Source organism: Medicago sativa, chromosome 1, assembly GCF_051527215.1.
Source record: "Medicago sativa cultivar Bolivia chromosome 1, Bolivia_mono, whole genome shotgun sequence".
Taxonomy (NCBI): domain Eukaryota; kingdom Viridiplantae; phylum Streptophyta; class Magnoliopsida; order Fabales; family Fabaceae; genus Medicago; species Medicago sativa.
Genome location: NC_140749.1, coordinates 92,567,101 through 92,587,139, shown reverse-complemented (window position 1 = coordinate 92,587,139; position 20,039 = coordinate 92,567,101). Strand labels below are relative to the sequence as shown.

General features: G+C 34.5%; 2 protein-coding genes across 3 annotated transcripts; one reads left to right on the top strand and one right to left on the bottom strand.

Moving 5' to 3' along the window:
- The first annotated feature begins 7,203 nt into the window (after positions 1-7,203).
- LOC146959210 (chaperone (DUF3353)) lies at positions 7,204-9,951 on the top strand. The gene is made up of 3 exons (XM_085740758.1): positions 7,204-7,552; positions 7,849-8,206; positions 9,366-9,951. Exons 1-3 carry the CDS (start codon positions 7,223-7,225, stop codon positions 9,539-9,541), a joined length of 864 nt encoding a protein of 287 aa, XP_085596884.1. The 5' UTR covers positions 7,204-7,222; the 3' UTR covers positions 9,542-9,951.
- A 5,609-nt stretch (positions 9,952-15,560) lies between these two features.
- Positions 15,561-19,605, bottom strand: LOC146959209 (protein ALTERED PHOSPHATE STARVATION RESPONSE 1-like). Of its 2 annotated transcripts, XM_085740764.1 has the most exons (6): positions 19,387-19,525; positions 19,196-19,263; positions 18,064-19,108; positions 17,140-17,360; positions 16,730-16,953; positions 15,561-16,644 (listed from the first exon to the last, which is right to left on the bottom strand). In XM_085740764.1, the coding sequence occupies exons 3-6, from the start codon at positions 19,004-19,006 to the stop codon at positions 15,783-15,785; spliced, it is 2,250 nt and encodes a 749-aa protein (XP_085596890.1). In that variant the 5' UTR covers positions 19,007-19,108; positions 19,196-19,263; positions 19,387-19,525; the 3' UTR covers positions 15,561-15,782. The 2 variants fall into 2 exon arrangements, with proteins under 2 accessions (XP_085596890.1, XP_085596889.1); XM_085740763.1 differs by having other exon boundaries at positions 18,064-19,263; positions 19,387-19,605.
- Positions 19,606-20,039: the final 434 nt, after the last annotated feature.

The window sequence follows — 20,039 nt, the reverse complement described above, 5'->3', positions numbered from 1 at the left end:
ATATATTATGAATAAGTTTTACTTTACCATCAAAGTTTTAGGATTCAAGGTGTAACTTACATATAAGTTTTAACTTTGGAGAGAATATTTGCATATAAGTTATAAATTTCATGGGGTATTTGCTACATAAATTTTAAATTTAAGGGGGTATTTGCACATTAATGTTAAATTTCAGGGGGGGTATTTGCACATTAATGTTAAATTTCAGGGGGATATTTGCAAGGTCCGTGGGTGGCACAAATGTTGATTTTGAAAAGAAAAAAAAATCAGATTTTTTTCAAAAAAAATTAAAAAATATAGTCAATTACCCCCCTCTGACATGGCATGCCTTTTCTGACCATGTAGCAGTGCCACGTGGGCAGTTAACTGCCACATCAGCATGTTGGATGGAGGAAATTAACGGAAGGGGGTAATTGACTAACGTTTAACAATTTCAGGGGGGTAATTGATGTTTCGTTAACAACAGGGGGTAATTGATGAACCTTGCAATTTCGGGGGGGTCTTTGGCTATTTACTCCTTTTATTCAGAGTTTAGAAGAGAGAAAAATAAGCGTCAAATTATCATTTTTATGGTTTTCAACGTCAAAAAGAAATCATTTTTATGGTTTTTATAACAAAAAAAAATTAAAGATGAGAGAAAATAAATGTCGAATAAATGTCGAAATTCAAGTAATTTTGTAACAATATTTTTTTATAGTTGTATTTAAACAAACTAAAATACTTTTTTTTTGTCAAGTTGCCTAGTGGCTAGAATTCACTTTTTTCAAGGTTGGTCAAGTAGCCTAGTGACTAGAATTCACTTTTTTCAAGGTGAATAAGTGGGGTGTCCGGGGTTCGAACCCCGGTCCCTGCATATAACAATGCATGTCCCTGCCAACTGAGCTATGCTCACGGGGACATGCATTATTGAATTATTGAATAAATAGACTTTTGTTACGATAAACAAAATAAATTATTGAATTATTAATAAAATATCTAAATTATCAACTGACATGGAAAAAAAAAGGTCGCCGCCAGACCCGGGCGCCCCGGCCCCAAATTTAACGGGGAAAAGCCAATTTAACTGGGTGTGGATGCGGGTGTGGGGAAATCTGGATTTTTAGTACGGGGGTGGGGGATGCTTACCGCCGCCCGCACCCGATTTTTGAAATTTACTTTATTATATTTTATAATCTTATTTCTATAAGCATCGACCTATTTTAATATATTATTACTCTTTAGAAACAAATTTATTATAATTATTTTGCTCTTTTGAAATTTTTTTATTAGATCTTTAATTATTAATATAATTATTTTTTTTAAGGAATTATTAATATAATTATTGCTTTTTGTTACTGTGAAAAAAATGAAAAAATGTGAATTTTATAAATATTTTATAAAAAATAGAATTTTCGCGGGTGAGGGCGGAGCGGGGAGAGCCGTCCCCATTGGAGGCGGGGTGGGGTGTTCAATTTTTACCTCGAATATGATTTGGGGACGGGGATGCTTAAACCCGCCCCCAGTCCGCCCTGTTGACATGTCCACAGTTTGTGTTCGGCTTGAAGATTTGTGAGGTTAGGGTCTTAAGGAGAGAGGATGGAGTGCAATTGGTGCAAATTAAAAAAAAAACTTGGGTGTGTAAAATCGATAAAACAGGTATTATTTATGTATATTTTAAAATTTGTGAGTCTGCAAGTGCACACCTTACGGTGTAAATTTCAACGGGTGTTTATCGTTTGACGCATTCTAGTTGATGATACAGTCTGATCTAGAAAATTTTCAATTAAGGAAGTGTCTTGTTCATTTTTTTTTCTTTTCGTTTCTTACTTCCCAAGAAAAATCAACAAGTGATGTAGTATCGAAAGTAAGTATTTTTGTGTATTGTCTCTGCAGGGACTAGCGCGATATTCGCAGCGTTCAACAATCGATATTGTTCTAAACTTATGGTTCAAATGGTTGATTGATTAAAAACTAATCTAAATTGGAATATAGCGATAAAATTGAGACGAGGTCGGGCAATTCACGCCTGGGGTTAGAGTCGTTAACCAAGCATTAAATAGTGCATTCTAATGATCACTTAAACGGATTCTAGCTTTACTCGATATTATCACATATCGCTCAACAACATCATTCGTGTCCAAATGATGTCGTGATTTCTAATGTATCATTTAAATGTTGATTTCCCAAACTATTAAACAATTCAATAGTCGATTGCATCGTTGTATTGTCGATTTCCCGAACTATTAAACAATACAAAAGCTTTGAGTTCCAATATTCAAAGTGATTATCAAAACTTAAATTCCATGTCTACAATTAAAGTTTTGCTAGATTATTATTCTAACCCTAGATTCAAAAGCATCTCTCAACATCATTTCAAATCAAAGATATAACATTAAACACAAGAATAAAATCAACATCAAGTAAAATATTGTTAGAATCATATATTTAAGCATCAAAAATAGTACATATTAACTTGATCAAGTATCTCTAACCCCAAAAGATGGATTTAGCTACTTACTTTCATAGTAGCCCTGCAAAAATAGAAGAAAAGGTGAAGATTCATGACAAGATTCATGATTTCTCTACAAATTTTGGAAAGAATCCATTTCTAACACTCTTGTTTCATGTTGTTCTCTCTAGAAATGCCCTGTCTCTCTCTAAAAATTGGAAAAATAGAAAAAAGAATGAAGAAGATCCTCTAAAAATGAGAGAAAAACTATTTATATGGCTGAAGTTGTCAGCGCACGCTTGAGCGAGCGGAGGACGCTTAAGCGTGCAGCTGGAAAATCTTTCGTTGGCCATTGAGAAGCTGCCACGTGTGCCTTATCCACTGCAAATAAAAGACTACGCTTAAGCGTGCTGGAAGCGTGAAAGGGCTCTGGCTACTGGAACTTGCACGCTTAAGCGAGCTGAGGACGCTTAAGCGTGCAAACTTTGGTTCATGAGCTTCTTTCTTGATCCTTGCTTGTATTTTCTTGCACAAAAAAGGCTGAGTAAGGCATACAAAACATAAATGACATTAATGCACATAATTGAAGCTTTTCCATCAATAACTTGTAAAACAAATTACCAAAATGCCTAAACTAACAGATGAATTAGATCACTTTTGATCACTTATCAACAATCACCGTCACAATAGCGCTATTATATTTGTATATTTATGTGTTGAAAGTTTAAACTTTTATCCATGTAGTGTTTATTCACCTTTACCCCTTCCACACAGTCACACTTTGATGCTCAAACGCAATAAACAGACTCAACCTTTTTTTTTCTCTCTTCTTGCTTCTCACTCCAACACATTTTTTTCACTTCACTTTTCAAATGTTAATAGAAGATCTAAAATTTCAACGTGGTTATTTTTTTTGGTTTGATTTTCTTTCAAGCATCAATCACACATTGTAAGCATCTCAACATTTCACACACACACACACACACACACACACATATATATATATATATCTTTCAGTCTATATTTTCATAAATAAATCAACACCATCAATTTTATATATTTCATATTTATACATGTATGTTGAAACATCTACGAGAACAAGTGTAACGATTTGTTCAGATATATATAGTTCTATAAATACGATTGTTCCTTTAATATATAATAAAAGTAGCCATATGATAGATGATGACTCAAGTGAGGATTGAGAAATATTTTTGGATGCATGTACCTGTGACAGTGATGAAGTGGATGCAGATTACTGACCCTTTTCAACCACATGTAATCCTATTATTAAAATTGATAATGCTAGTAATTATATCATAGTTGTTGTTCAAACATTCGCGCCAACTTTTGCAACAAAAATGACAACAATGAAGTTAGTTCAAGTTACGATTCCTTTTTGCCTATATATAATCTTATTATTGAAATCGTTAGTGTTAGTAGTCATAGAGGTGGTTCAAAAATTGGTGCTACATATAATAATGTTATTGAAGTTGATATTGTTAACAATCACAGTGGTGGCTCAAACATTGAGGCTGCATATAATCCTGTTATTGAAATCGACAGTGCTAACATTCATAGTGGTGGTTCAACTATTTGTAGTCTTGTTTATCAACCAATGAAGTCTAACCATGCCTTCTTATCAACCAATGAAGTCTAACCATGCCTTCGTTGATCTAGTTAAGGTGTTATGTTGACATTGATTGCAACTAATAGTATAATGTTTTCTATATCACCCATATAGTTCATAATTCAACGAGTTAAGGCCTCATTAATCCCAACAGTAGAAAATGCATTTACGAGTTAATGAACATAATCCTTCTCTAAAATATTTTGGCTATATGTTGTAAATTGTACGACTTCTGCTTATATACAATACTTGTTTTGCACAAAAACATAAAAAGGAGTGTAAAGAGATGATGAATGTCCTACAAGTGGAAGACATAATCCCTCTGGTGAAATTTTGTGCTTGTGTGATCCATGACTACGAGTTTATTTTGCTATAGATAATGAATTTAAAAGAATTTTAATAGGTCCGTCTCTGAAAAAGAAAACATGTGGTTTCTTCAATCGTCTCTACAACTCATTCCGTGCAAGACCTCTTTCAACTCCCGTTGTTGATCCGCCACCGCATACTGCTCATAAGAATCCGACTAAATTTTTGGGTAACAGTTTTTCTCCAAAACCTTATCATCTCCATTCATAATGAATCTCCAACATTTGAATTTGAAAAATCTCGTCGTTTTTCCGACGAAGACTCAACTATTGTAGTTATTTAAAGACATTGATTAACTTCGATATTTTAGTTGGATAGTATGCAGAGGAATAACATGATAGACTGAGCATAAGGAACACAGAGAAAGAGTTGTTGAAGAGGGAGATAGAAAGAGCGTATAGATGGGAGAATGATTGAAGGAAAAAAATAGGTCGTCGACAAAACAAGAGAGTAGCAAAAATGTTCAACAGATATTGAAAAATGTCTTTAAGTTTACGATTCTTGCAAAAAAAAATTAATGGCTTTAATCTCAAAATTTTGAATTTTAAAATACCTTCACCATACTTTTACAAAAACCCTAATATTTCTACCCCACACTGGTTTATATTTTATAGACCAACATCCTCGTGGAGTCGAGTGTAAAATTTATCTATCTGCCTCTTAGCCTAATTGAAATAGTCCAATTGCATTTTTTACGAGTGATGTATATGATTTATGAACGTACGTATGCACGCATGCACATGCGTGCACCCAAACAAACACACTTTAGCCCACCTACCAACCTACATATTTTATACTTGGACCAAAAGCACCCCTTAACTACTGTAAAATAATTTATGAAAACCCAAACACCATTATCCAACACTTCCTTGGATAATAATATAATGATATGATATGTTACATGATATAAAGAGAGACAAAGATAAAATAAAATGTTAAATAAGTGTTGAAAAATTAAGGGTGTTCAAATGTCACTGTCATTAATGGCTAACACTTGGGCGACATTGAGATGTCAATGTCCAACCATAAATATCACAAGTGGCTTTTTTCTCTTTTTTTCACAAGGATTTTTTATTTATTTTTTTGTTCAGTTATGGTTAGTTAATGTCACACGATATTAACACTCCAATGTCACCCAAATATTACCTATCTTTAACTATTTGATTAAATTACATGCTTAGTCTTTTAACCAGTTTTATTTAGGCTCTATGGTTAATATTCTTACATTTTTGAAACACTTTGCTTGTTGTTAACCCATGTGTTTAAGTTGGTGGATGGTTTACCAAAGTCCACAATAATTTTTTGATTTTATCCATTTGATCATTTAGTCAAAAAAAAAAAAAGAAACTTATTTTACCTTTTTTCATCATTTCATGTTCTTTATCTCCTTCATATTCCAATTTCAATAAGCTAATTATATTTTTTTAGGCAAATATTTTTATAAATAAAAATAAAATGATAGAGGGATTGGGGACATTAGATTTGACCCAAGTACAACTCAATCAAGAATACAATATGATAATACAAAAATTGTGATCAACTTCAATCAACCCTAATACATAATATGCGATCAACCCAATTGAAAATACAAGGTGACTGTGCAAGTGTGATTTTATATGTCCCACATCGGATAAAATAGTAAAGGTTGAACACCTTATAAGTAAGAGGATCCATAAACCCATTGCCTTAAGGTTTTGGGTAAGAGTGTGGTGTCTCTCTTGCTTGTGTGGTTGTTCTGGCCTCGATGTGGTGGTCCCCCTGTGACCCAAACTACTACATAAAACATAAACTACTACATAAAATCGTGATTTTATGACGTGATTTTATGTAGTAGTTTATGTAGTAGTTTTATTTGTTGTGCGTTCAATCTCTAACAATTATGTAGTAGTCTACATAAAACATAAACTACTACATAAAATCGTGATTTTATGTAGTAGTTTATGTAGTAGTTTTATTTGTTGTGCGTTCAATCTCTAACAATTATGTAGTAGTTTATGTAGTAGTTTTATTTGTTGTGCGTTCAATCTCTAACAAAAAAAAATTGTTGTGCGTTCAATCTCTAACAAAAATTTTATGTAGTAGTTTTTTTAATTTTATGTAGTAGTTTTATTTGTTGTGCGTTCGATCTCTAACAAAAAAAATTGTTGTGCGTTCAATCTCTAAGAAAAAAATATTATATTATATAAAATATAAATTAATATGTAGTATGTAGTAGTTTTATTTGTTGTGCGTTCAATCTCTAACAAAAAAATATTATATTATATAATATATAAATTAATTTCTCACATCTTTTTTTTTTTGTTGGTGAATTTCTCACATCTTAATACGGGGACAAATTAATCCTTGTGTTACGGTTAGTATAAATTAATTGAGAGATTAATTTGTATCTATTTGAAAATATCAAAAAACTAATTTGAGTATTATATTTTGTCATAGATTGAATTGAGTCGTAAGAAAAACAGATAAATTAAATTATATCATCATAAGATAAAGACGATCATGATAAACAAATAAGTGAGACTAATTTGTATAGTTTGTTTAACAAATAATTTGTTTTGTTTTGTTCTGTTCTGTTCATAATGAAGTGTAGTAGCGTAGAAGAAACAGTTATCACTATAAGTACGACTCTTTCAATTGTAAAATGGATAGTATTAGTAGTAAGTAAGAAGATGATTATTAGCATCAACGGTTGTGAATGAATGAAACTATTTCGATCTTTTCTTTTTGGCTTTATTTTATTTTCTTTTCATTTTTATTCGTCACTCCAATTTCAAGCCTCACATTTCTTCAACACACAAATGGCTGCCACACCAGCTACTATCCCCGTCCGGTCCGACCGTATCTCTGCCGGTTCATCTTTCCCAAGACCACCACCGGTTCGCAGTCTTGTTAAACCGATCCTCACCGAACCGTGGCCGCTACGTAGAAGGTGGAAGCACTCGTCAACGAGGAGCGTGGGACCGGTTCAGGCGAGTTCGCGCGCAGATGACTCAGCACCGTTCGAGATGTCGGTTGAAAACGCACTGAAGCTGTTAGGTGTATCGGAAGGTGCTTCCTTTGATGATATACTTCGCGCCAAAAACTCCATCGTTGCTTCTTGCAAAGATGACCAAGAAACTATTTCTCAGGTTACACCACTTTACTTGTTGTTGATTTGATTTGATTTGATTTGATTTGCAGCTTATTTATTATCAGTTATTTCTTCTATAATGTAAAGTCAAACAACTGTTCCTGTATAAGCTATAAGCTATTTTCATGAGTTGTTATTTATACATGCTTGAGTTTTTTGCCCATGGTCTTGAAATTCATGTACGTACCCCTTGATGTCCTGAATACCTCACAATTTCAGTCTCTAGTCAAGTACTTTTAGTGTTTTATATATTAATTCTATACACCTATTGATGGAATTTCTGTGCATTTTTAGGTCGAGGCTGCATATGACATGTTGCTTATGCAGAGGTTAACTCAGCGGCGAGCAGGAAAAGTAGTGAGCAGCAGTGTTCGTTATGCTGATGTAAAACGTGTTCAGTCCCAGGCTAATAGTTCAATGCCTCAATGGATGCAATCCACCATGAAGAAAGCACCAGTTTCAATTGAGTCACCTTCCACCAGTGATCTTGGTCTACAAGCTGGAGTATATGGTGCACTGATGGGTTTGACCTATTTTAGTGGCTCTTCTTCGCCCCCTGCAGGTTATGCTGGGGCTGATGTTCCGGGACTTATCTTGGCTGGTAGCTTTGGAGCTTCCTTGTACTTCATGACCAAAAAGAATGTTAAGTTAGGTAAGGAGATTTATCATGCACATTGATATTGTAATGCAATGGAATTTTTGTTTCATGAGTGGCAATATTCGTATTGACTTGTATCATGGAATAAAAGTAAGCATTTAGATGGCCATAATGGGTGGGAGAGTAGGATGAAAAAAAAAATGAATGTGATGAGCTTTTCCTTCATGTTTGCCTTTGTTGAAAGAAAAGTTCTAGCAATACTCTATCTTCTATTTGTTAAAATTCATATCAGTTTCACTAAAGTTATGTGGAATCCACATGAATTAGATCCATTAGAACTTTAACCAATAGGAGATAGTGGTTAGAAAATGTTACTAACACCCCTCTTATTGAAACTGTACATTTGAAGACTCATTGCTTTGAAGACACAAAGCAATGAGTGGTATGAGTATGCATAATGAGACCTTGCATCATACAGTGCACCAATTTTGTAGACATTCATAATAAGGTTTTTTTGTATGTTGAATCTTTCACTTACATAGCAACGAGACATGCAACACACCATTCTTTGTCGAAACAATAAGGCCAACCTATTGAATAGACTTCATTTCTTTTGTTATCCCAGACTTTTGATATTAAAAGTTTTGGTATTCTTATACTGCTAATCTGCTGGATATTACTGCTGGTGTCTTTGAAGTGAGGGTTTTATTTACCTAATATGGAGATTGTTTCTGTATAAAATGGTACTGCTGTCAAAAAAGTTGTTTATCTTAACAAATGGTACTTCTAGTTGTGGGTGGTTGAGATCTTTTTCAAAACTTGTAAGACCGTTTACCTCTTTCTTAAACTATTCTCAGTGTAGCTCTACTCTACGTTTAGAAGAGCCAAAATTGACTCCAAAGGTGTATAATTGATTTTGGCATGTTTGGATGTTTTCGGATAGAATTGATTTTGCCTCCAGGATTTATTTTAACTTGAAGATAGAATTTGGGGCTTTTGCCTTTAGAATTGATTTTTAGCTTTGAATTTATTGTATAACCTACTTTCATCTGAATAGCTTTACATTCAACTTACTTTTAGTCAAAATCAATCAATCAAAAAAATTTCTTTGTTACCGCAGAGCCAAATACACTTAATCCTTTTGGATTAGCATAGCATTTTTCTTTCTGTTCACATTTTCCTCCTTTTACACTTCCCTTTTCTATTTCTGCAGGGAAGGCTGTTGTTATAACAATAGGAGGGCTCGTAGCCGGTGCTGTTGTAGGGTCAGTTGTAGAGAACTGGTTGCAGGTAGATATTGTCCCATTTCTAGGGATACGCTCCCCTGCTGCTGTTGTTAGCGAAGTCATAATCATCTCTCAGTTCTTGGTTTCGCTATACCTAAGGTAGACAGGAAAACTTGGTGATCTCGTATTAAAATGTGAAATTTGTAATTATTCATTTGCATGATCATGTCCAAGGGTTGACAGTGAAGGCTACTGTTATAGGGGTATAGCTGGCCCTGTGGCCGCATCAGCTGTAGAGAACTGGTTGCTGTAGAAATTGTCCCATTTTTGGGCATAGGATTCCCTGTTGATCTTGTTAGTGAAATCATAATTCTTGGTTTCTCTTTACTTAATCTAGACAGGAAAACATGGCAACCTTGTATCAAAAGCAAACATGGCAATCTTGTATCAAAAGCTGAAACTTGTAATTTTTCATTTACATGCAGCATGATCATACCTCAAGCATTTTTAGGATGTAAAATGATTGCATATTGTACAAAACATAATATGAAATGTAGTTGTTTATCTGGCAAATTAGAAAGTAGCATGCAATATATATTGTAAAGATGCAGATTTTATGTTCAGGGCTGGTGAGCTTGTTCCAATCTCAATAGTCCAATCAAATTGGATCCTGTACAGCTGCTTTATGGTGCAGCAGCATTAAGAACTGTTAGATTTCGAGAGAGAATTTTTCTCTCTAAATCTAACAATTTCTACATTTGCTTGTAGAGGGTCCAGGTTCATAGTTCAATACATCTTGCTCTAACTATTAGACAGAAAAAGGAAAGGCTTAATACATGCTTTGGTCCCTTAACTTATTTTCGGATTTCATTTTGGTCCCTTAACTTTAAACTGTCTCAATTTGGTCCCTTAAATCTTACACCGTTTACTATTATGGTCCTCTCCGTTAGTTTTTTTTGTAAAAACTGTTAACCTTTGCCACATGTCAGTTTTGATTGGTGATCAAAGGTTGGATTTGAAAAGCACAATGTGGACTCACAACATCTCACAACATATGATAACTCCTATTTTCATCTTCTTCCCTCTTCAACTTCATATATCCTTCATCAACCTTCATAAAAATATATCCTTCATCAACCTTCATAAAAAAAAAATCCAATTTAAAAAAAAAATCCATTTATGGACAATCAAGATTTGTTGACCATTAAGCCCCAAAATCAAAAGAAGAGAGGAAGGGGCGAAACAAAACAACAACAACAATACAACAGTCCCAGCAGAAACAATACAGAGCAACACCCAAAAAACTAGGAAGAAAAAAACTCCCTAAAACCTGTCTGCCAGAAGCCGAAAACAACAGCAGTAAAAAACAGCAGCTGCGCATCAGTTAAAACAGCCAAAACCAACAACAAACCATAATCTGCTTCAGTTGAAAACCCATTCGAACTCTCTCTCAAGGAAGGTACTTCGATTTGCTTCAGTAGAAACTCATAAACTAAGAAATTGGATCTCATCAAATCCTAAATAAATAGGCTAAGACCCACTTTTTGCCCCCTAAGTTTGCAAAAGTTGCGATTTTGGTCCACTATTAAAAAAAATGGCAATTGTGACCCCCTATGTCTACCCCCTTTTGCAAAAGCCCAATTTTGACCCAGTCAACCTTATGTGGCACGCCACATGTGTATTTTTTGATTTTTTTATATATTTTTTATTCCACGCGTATAATTAATTAATTAAAAAAACAAAAATTGGTAAAAAAAGGACAGGCACGTGCTCAAAAAATAAGAAAGAAAAAAGGGAGAGGTTTCTATTCCCCCTCAACCCACGCGCCACTTCCCTCTTCTCTCTGCAACATTCCACCGCCGCTACACCATTTTCTATTCTCCCTCAACCCACCATTTTCTATTCTCCCTCAACCCACCGATTTTCCTCTTAGGATCGAATTTGTTTGTAGATATATTCAATTCATGGTAGGTGAAAACCGGTGGAAGAAGATTCGCGTTCCGGAGAATGGAGAACTGAAAGGGATAACGATAGCGAAAGCAACGATTTTGTAGGGTAATTTTTTGTGGATCCATGGTGGTGAAAGAGTTGATTTCTAATGGAAATGATAACATACAAAGTTTAGTTTTTTTTGTGGATCCGTTGTTGTTGTTGTTGATGCATTCTTTGCAGTTTGTGAAGTATGTGTCTTGTGTTAATGCTTCATCCCATTCAAGTTCAATAGGTAAACAAGAATAGGTGTTGGGCTGTTCGGTTGTATTTGTTTTGTGGGGTTTAGGTGCTGCTGTGATCTCCCTGCTGTTGCCGTGTTGTTCTGTTTAGGCTGGCAGGGTATTTTTGTGTTCTTTAAGGGCAGCTGTAGCGCGCTCCCTTTGTATTTGTTCTGTGAGTTCTTTCCATGTTTTGTGGACAGTCCTCTTTGATGAAGATGAATGTTTCCAGAGGATGAAGATGAAGTGTTTCCATCTTCCTCAATTCACGTGTCCCTTCCAATTTGCCTTTCCTTTAGGAAAAAAGAGTGAGAACGATTGCTGAACGAAGGAGAGAGGAAGGTTTTGGATGATTGAAAACTAATTGGAGGAGGTTCTGGAGAGAGCACGGTGGTGGTGAAGAGTTCGACGGTGGACGGTGGTGGTTGATGAGTTCGACAGTGGACGATGGTGGGTTGAAACGGAGAGAGGACGGTGGACTGTGGTGGGTTCGACGACAATGGTGGGTTGAAACGGAGAGAGTACAATGGATTGAGTTTGGAGAGAGGGCGATGTATTGGGTTTGGAGAGGTTCGACAGTGGTGGTTTGGACTGGGTTTTGGTGAAATTATGAGAAGAGGATGAGTTTTTTGAGAGGAAGAAATGAAGAAGAAGAAGAAGATTTCTCACGTGCCAAACTACTATTTTTTTTGTTATTTTTGGTTTTTTTTTAATTAATTATACGCGTGGAATTAAAAAAAATACAAAATAAAAATAAATACACATGTGGCATGCCACATATGGTTGACTGGGTCAAAATTGGGCTTTTGCAAAAGGGGGTAGACATAGGGGGTCACAATTGCTATTTTTTTTAATAGGGGGCCAAAATCGCAACTTTTGCAAACTTAGGGGGCAAAAAGTGGGTTTTAGCCAAATAAATAAATAAATAAAGTTTTATTTTTTATTTCTTCAGACTTCAAAAATTAAATCCCATGAATTGTAACTTAAAGTTACTGAAAGCAAGAATTGAAATAAGCCCCAAAAATCCTCATAGGAAAAAAGAAAGAGAATACTTGTTTCTGGAAGAAGGAAAAAAACTCAGAAGGGGGTGGAATTTCTTATGTGATTTTTGGTTGAATCTGAAGGGGGTGAATTTTCTCAATGCTTGAAATTTAATCATCACAACAAAAGAGGTCGAAATTGATATCTAGATTGGGGTTGGGTTTGAGAATTGTCGAGGAAGAAGGTGAAGGAAGAGATAAGTGAAAATTGAGAGACAACATAAATTAGGTTTTGGTTTGGTTTGTGGTGGTGGTGACCGTAAGTTGGCGGTGCTAGTGGTGGTGGAGAAAAAGAAAAGGAAGAAGAAGATACATAGAGAGAGTGAGAGGAATTAAAGATCGGTAGGGAGAGTGATGAAGAAATTGTTGTTGTTGTTGATGGAGATAGAGAAAAAAGTTTGTTCAATTTATCATATGTTGCAAGTGTATTGTATACTCGTGTGTGCTTTTCAAATCCAACCTTTGATCACCGATCAAAACTGACATGTGGCAAAGGTTAACAGTTTTTACAAAAAAATTAACGGAGAGGACCATAATAGTAAACGGTGTAAGATTTAAGGGACCAAATTGAGACAATTTAAAGTTAAGGGACCAAAATGAAATCCGAAAATAAGTTAAGGGACCAAAGCATGTATTAAGCCAAAAGGAAATACATGAAAGTTGTAGATTCCTTTTTAATACTTCAAAATGTGTTTTTGACCCTTCACTTTATTTCTTAATTTGTTCCAAACTTAAACCACAGAGTCTCACATGGAAGTAACATTTCTACCCTAAAGGGAATAAAAGGTTTTCGGCCTGCTACATTATTTTTGGGGTTTTGTCCCAAAGTTATATGATAATATAAGTATTTGTCTTTTCTTTTCGAGGGGTCAGAGCATCTTCAAGGGGGGTCCTTACTTAACAAGGACCACTCCCTGTTAAGGACCCTCCATTGGAGGAAGAAAAATTGAGTCCCCGTTAAGGAACGGACAACTATATAAGGACCCTCTCTCTCCTGGGTAACTAACGGGTCCCACGTTTAAAAAAATAATAAAATGTGTACTAATTGGTCCCACTTGCATAAAGAAGTAATAAAATGTGTACTACTTGGTCCCACTTGTAAAAATGACTAATAGATAAATTATTTTTGTTTAATATATAAAGATAGTGGGACATATTTAAGTACTTTTCATTGGAGTCCTTGTTAGTGTATTGTCATTGGAGTCATTGAGTCCTTAATAGGTACTTTTATTAAAAAATTATAAATAAGTGATGTGTCACGTGGGGTCCATTTAAGGAGTCCTTGTTAGGAAACTACCATTGTGGATGCTCTTAACACTTGCTTTTATGTACTTGTACGTATCTGTTTTAAAGACTGCAACTTATGCCTTTTCAGTTTTCAGCATGCGACACAGTTTGTGTTTGGTTGAAAAGGTATTTAAATCAAAAGATTTTCAAAAGGAGTTTATCACTATTCTTGGTCACTTCAGTTAATTTAAAGGACTAAAATTTTATGGATTAAATATATTTTTGGTCCTTATAAATATGTTAATTTTTCGTTTTAGTCCCTCTAAAATTTTCCTTCAACTTTTAGTCCCTATAAAATTTTCAATCTTCACTTTTGGTGCCTCTTTTAAAGTAAACTCATATGTAGAATTCGTATTATTTAATAAAATTTTCCAGAAAAATTCAAAATATTATAAGAATCACTCCAAAAAAAATTCAAAATTTTTTAACAAAACATGAATTTAATATGAATTTTTATATGTTTTAAGGTTAAAAATTCATATTTAATTTGTGTTTTGTTAAAAAATTCTAATTTTTTTTAGGAATTTTTTTTAGAATATTTTATACATTTCTGCACAATTTCATTAAAAAATACAAAAATTAAATTAAAAATAGGGACCAAAAGTAGTGATTGAAAATTTTATAAGGACTAAAAGTTGAAGGAAAATTTTAGAGGGACTAAAACGAAAAGTTGACATATTTATAGGGACCAAAAACATATTTAACCTAAATTTTATTTGTAAATTTTAGAGATTAATTTGTAGGACTTTACAGTTTTAAGAACCCCAATGATGATTCACTCTTTCAAGAAAGTAATACAGTAGTTTTTATGTAATTTGTCAAACACTGGATTTTTAAGTAAGAAGGGCGAGCATATTGTTGAAAGTAACTCCATGCAGTTAGTAAAATGAGTTCCCTATTTCATTGAAAAAATTATGAAAGGTCTAGATCTTAAAATCTCATTTTTGTTATGAGCTGTTTGAATTTTTTATGACAGATTATATGATTGTGTAAATTTAGGATTTCTTGACCGTAGAAAATCTGGGTTCATGCTTATGTGGTTTTTGTTATGTCATTATCAGAGTCTAGAAAGTATAATTGGTAAAGAATTAAAGATCAGTCTCACTAATTTGAGCAAGTATAGGAATGACAATTGGATTCAATTTCTATGGGTGAATGCAATTATCCTGAATAAATGAGTGTTGGTAATTATCTAAAGAAGAGTTGTAGGAATGGATAAGGGTGAGTACTGTAGTACCTGATCTGTTTATACAACATATTTAGTATAATTTATCACTAAAATTTAATTTGATTTAAATAGAGTATATGCTATGTTTATAGCAACATCTTCTGTTTTGTTGATTTTTCTTAGTTCTATTTTACCATCAGATGCTATACTTTTATTAAAATCTGGCATTCAATAACATGAAATTCTCTACAAGAAATTAAGAACTATCACTCTGTACATGACAACTTATGCAAGTCACAGTTTCATACAGAAGATATATGAAAAATCAAGTGAGAATAAATTAATGGAAACCAGCATTTCAGATGATCCAAACTCATAGCCAAGGAAGAAGTGAGTAAAAAGTTTGGAGTATATCCTTAACTTTTATAAACTATAAATAATTTAAGAAAGAAAGAGCTAAAAAAAATAGATTAAAAATTCAAAAACCAGAACTCAGGACTTTCTCCACAACAATACCAACACTAATGGTGCAAATACATAAAAAAATTGATGTCTGCACTCGGTCAACTAAACAAATACCTTAAAAATCGATGATGTCTCAGCGAGCTGCTTCGACATAACATCAGACATAATAAAACATAATTACATAAATCACCTCCCAAATGAACAAATATCACCCTAACTAATACTGGTACAAATCTATTGTCCATTTTTGCTGTTGCAGTTTTCCACATTGCAACCATCATCTTCTATATACGAAATGTTCCCAGCTTTCTCACTATTTTCACTAAAAGTCACGAGATCATTGTACATTTTCTGTGATGCTTTGGAGAACTCTGTCAAAGATTCAAGTACTTGAGAAAACCCAAATTGCAATCCATTCAATGTCATCCTCTGTGTTTCTTGCATGCAACTGTAATGCTTCTCCTTCTCTACCTCAAGTTTTCTCCTCAGTGTCTCCAAGTAATCACTTTTATCCATTAAGCATTCTTCTTCACGAACCGACTCTTCTTCTGATCTATGATCTGTTACTTGCAACTCAAGCATCTTCGTCTTCAGTTTATATGATCCATCATATCTTCTATCTAAATCTTTCGTTAAGTTATCTACTTTCCTCTTCTGTTGCTGCTCTTTATTTTGTTGAATCCAAAGAGCTTTCACATCTTTCACAACACTTTTCAAAGTGAGTGTTACCGTCTTATCAGGCAACTTTCGTAAGGAAGTTAACCAATCGTTGCATATTACGAGTAATGGCGGCCCATTGACTTGAAATGGCATTGGCATGGCAACATTTTTGCTTCTCGAGTAAAATTCAACTTCATGGACAACGAACTTACTTAACCATCCATGCAGAGCTTCTACGTATGCTTTTTGAGCTGCGGTATACTCTCTAAAGCACGCACGCCAATGATGAAGCTCGGCTTCAAGCTGGAGAGTTGCCAATCCACGAGATTGATTGCAAAATTTATCGTACGGGGGACATGTGAAGTATTTGACTTCGGAAAGAATCATCTTCTGAGTTTCATGAGACTCCAACATGATTTTCCACGATTGTGTTAAGCTGCATTTGGAAAATGGAAAATGATAAATCAATGAATTCAAAACTATTTAGTCTCCTTTTAGAATGAATTTCTATATTATCTCACCCTTTCAATAGTTCAACAATTTGAGGCTGTAATTCTTCGTCCCTCATTTTCTGAATTCTCTTTGAGATCGACTCTGCACGTCGAATTGCAACCAAGATCCCAGCATACAGATCTTTCATATCAGCTCTAGTCTTGTCCATGCTTAATTCATCATCTCCTCTAACATTCTTATTTCTCAACTGAGCACATTTTTTCTCATAATTTTTCCGCGTGCTATCTCCAGCCTAAGGCAAGGAATTCACTGAATGTTAGCAATATATGTCAAGGAACAAAACAAGGCCACACTAGAAGTTAAGCACCAACACATTGTTGTTTTGTTCTGTTCAAGAGAATACACATTCAAGCAGTTTCATTTCGTCATAAACAGAAAATATGGATTTGAACAAAAGCAATAATAAAATTAACCTTACCTTAACCTCCTCAAACAATTTCTTTTCCCATGCATATAACCTTCCTAAGGTTAATAAATGACTTCCCGAATCCATTCCTCCATAATCATCAAATAGATCATTCTTATATTCCACCCAACTTGAAGAATCCTTCATATTTTGAACCACCAGACTCTTGCATGATGATTGCCTAGATGACATGGACTTCCATGTTATTGCATTAATGAGTTTGGTCGAACTTTCTGCATTGATATCAGATGGTTCAAACTTTTAATCATGGATACATGGAATATATATCACAACATGAGACATCCAGAGTATCAATTTTGTCATGCCTGTCTATTCAAGTGCATGCTCATTAATAAAATCTAATAGATTAAAACTCCTTAATCTGGCAAAGTTGCAACTAGTCTATGCTCTCAAATCAATAGGGTCAGCAACTTTAAAAGGTTGTGTGGTCATGTAAGAAATGTGCTTATTGTTTGTTTAAGTTCCTAGCCATCACATTCCTACATCAGGGTTCCTTATTCACTACAATTAAATCAACAGGCAGTAACATGCACTAAATCAACTCGGCCATCAATTGGAGATTTGTCAGCTCACATTACAACTTCATCAAATCATATTTAAGTAATCTTCCCAATTGATTTGAGATCTGACAGCCATGATCAATAAATGTGTCAACATTTTTGCATGGAACTCAAATCCCTTACATAAGCTAATTCAACTTCATGCCTACATATTACATGAACCAAATCAACTATCTACAGGTCTTAAGAAGCCCAATGCAGGAATATGACTAAATTCAAATGAATATTTACAGTTACTAAGATGAACCAATGTGTTGGTAAATGGTAATAAGTAATCATCATACCTTGGACATGTTAAAAGTTGAAAAGATTTTAATCAATCAATTCAACATACTCAACTATAATTAGGACTCACCTTTGATTTCCTCCAAACTAGAATGAAGGGGAATTCTATTAGCCTCAAGCATCTTGGTCACACCCTTACCAGACTCATAAGCCCTAATGAAATGGTCCTCGATATCTTTCAAAGCTTCAAGCAACTCTCTCCCTTCTGCAGGTGTATCAAGAACAGCAAGCCCCTTTTGCCCCCCAACATTTTCATTAGCCACATCCACAGCCTTCGCCGTTTCAACACCACTCACAACTTTCCCTCCACCTTCTTTATTATTCTTCTCTTCAACACTCACCACCACCTTATGCTCAAGTTCTACCCTTTCCACTTCCTCCTCTAACTCTGGAATCCCTTCTTCCTCCCTCACTGCCCTCAAATCATCATCTGAATTCCTATGGTAGCCATTCATAACCTCTGGCCTCATACTGTCAAAAGGGTAAAAGAAATCCCAACCAAAATCTCTCTGTGGTGAAGGCATTGAAGGTGGTGGCATAGACATATGATGCATAGGCATATTCATAGGCATGTGCATGTAGAAATACTCACTTGGCTGTTCATTTTGAACTTCTCTACAACCTTCACCTTCTCTCTCTCCCTCTTCCTCAGAAGACTCTGAGGTTGTGGAACCAATACATGAGTCACAAGCAACAGATTCATGCTTGGTTTCTGATGGTGTTTGCTGGAGAAACATAGGGTTATTTATGACATTTTCAGTTGATGAATGAGAAGGAGAAGGGTCAAGACCCTTAGGAGGGAAAGTTATAAGGAAAGGTGAAGAAGGTGAAGAATGTCTTGCAACAAAGAGCTTAATAGCAGCAGCTACAGCATTCAAAGAGTGAAAATATTTACAATGAGCTTCAGCAAGTGCATATCTTTTCTCTACAGCTAGTTTCAGCTGCCGTTTTCTCTCTCTACAAATAGCTACTACTTCTTCTTCTTCCTCTAGTTTTGAGGCAACACACCCCATCTTTAACACTTAACCCTTATCTTCTTTGGCTGTTCCTCTAGAAAATGAAGCAAGAAAGAAAGGTTCTTGCTTGATAGATTCAGGAATGTGTTGTTGTTTTCTCTGACAAAAAGGAGGGAACTTTCACAGACAGAGAGAAAAAACTTTCAAATGGGTTTCTAAAAACACAAAAAAAGTTTCTTTTTTTACCAAGACTGAGTTAAACCATTTCCTCTTTGACAGAAAACCAGCAGCATCTTGTCTCAGGAAGTTCAACACTACTCACAAACAAGAGCAAAGAACATAATGGTTAGTACCAAGTACATAAAATAATAATATTAATAAAAAATGCAGTTATTAGTGGTGGTTTAGTGAAATAAACAAATCCTTAAAAAGTGTACCATTAGCATTAGCAGAAAATCTCCACCTAAAAAAACTGAAAGTCCATAACTTTTTTTGGTAAAATGAAAGTCCAAAACTTGACTACACATTTGTACTGCACTGCAGACAAGGGAGAGAGAAGAGGCAGGTGAGTAAAGAATGTTGGGGCTCGAGAAAGAGAGAAGGGTATGGCCAATGGCCATGGTGAGGCATTCTTGATAAAAGCACTTGTTACAAGTCATTAAAAATTCAAAATACTCTCCGATTTTGTATATAAAAGAAAATTAAATCAACGATTAGAAATATCAATTATCGTTGATTTAACTTTCTCTTGTATACTCCCTCCGTCCCTATATGTAAGCACCCTAATAATAGGGTGCTTATATATATATATATATATATAACCAAAGAGGGAAAGGGTGCTTACATATAGGGACGGAGGGAATATATATATATATATATATATATACACACACACACCAAAGAGAGGAATATTGTATTTTATCTTTTATTCAAAAAAAAAAAAAGAAGCTAATGTTGTATTATTTGTAGAAAATGCTGTGTTTATTCTCGTTTAAATTTCATATCGAGTAGTATGAAAAAAAATCAGTGTTATTATAAATAGGAAAAACTAGTTTGAACTATCTTCAACGCAACAATTTGGTCTTTTGAG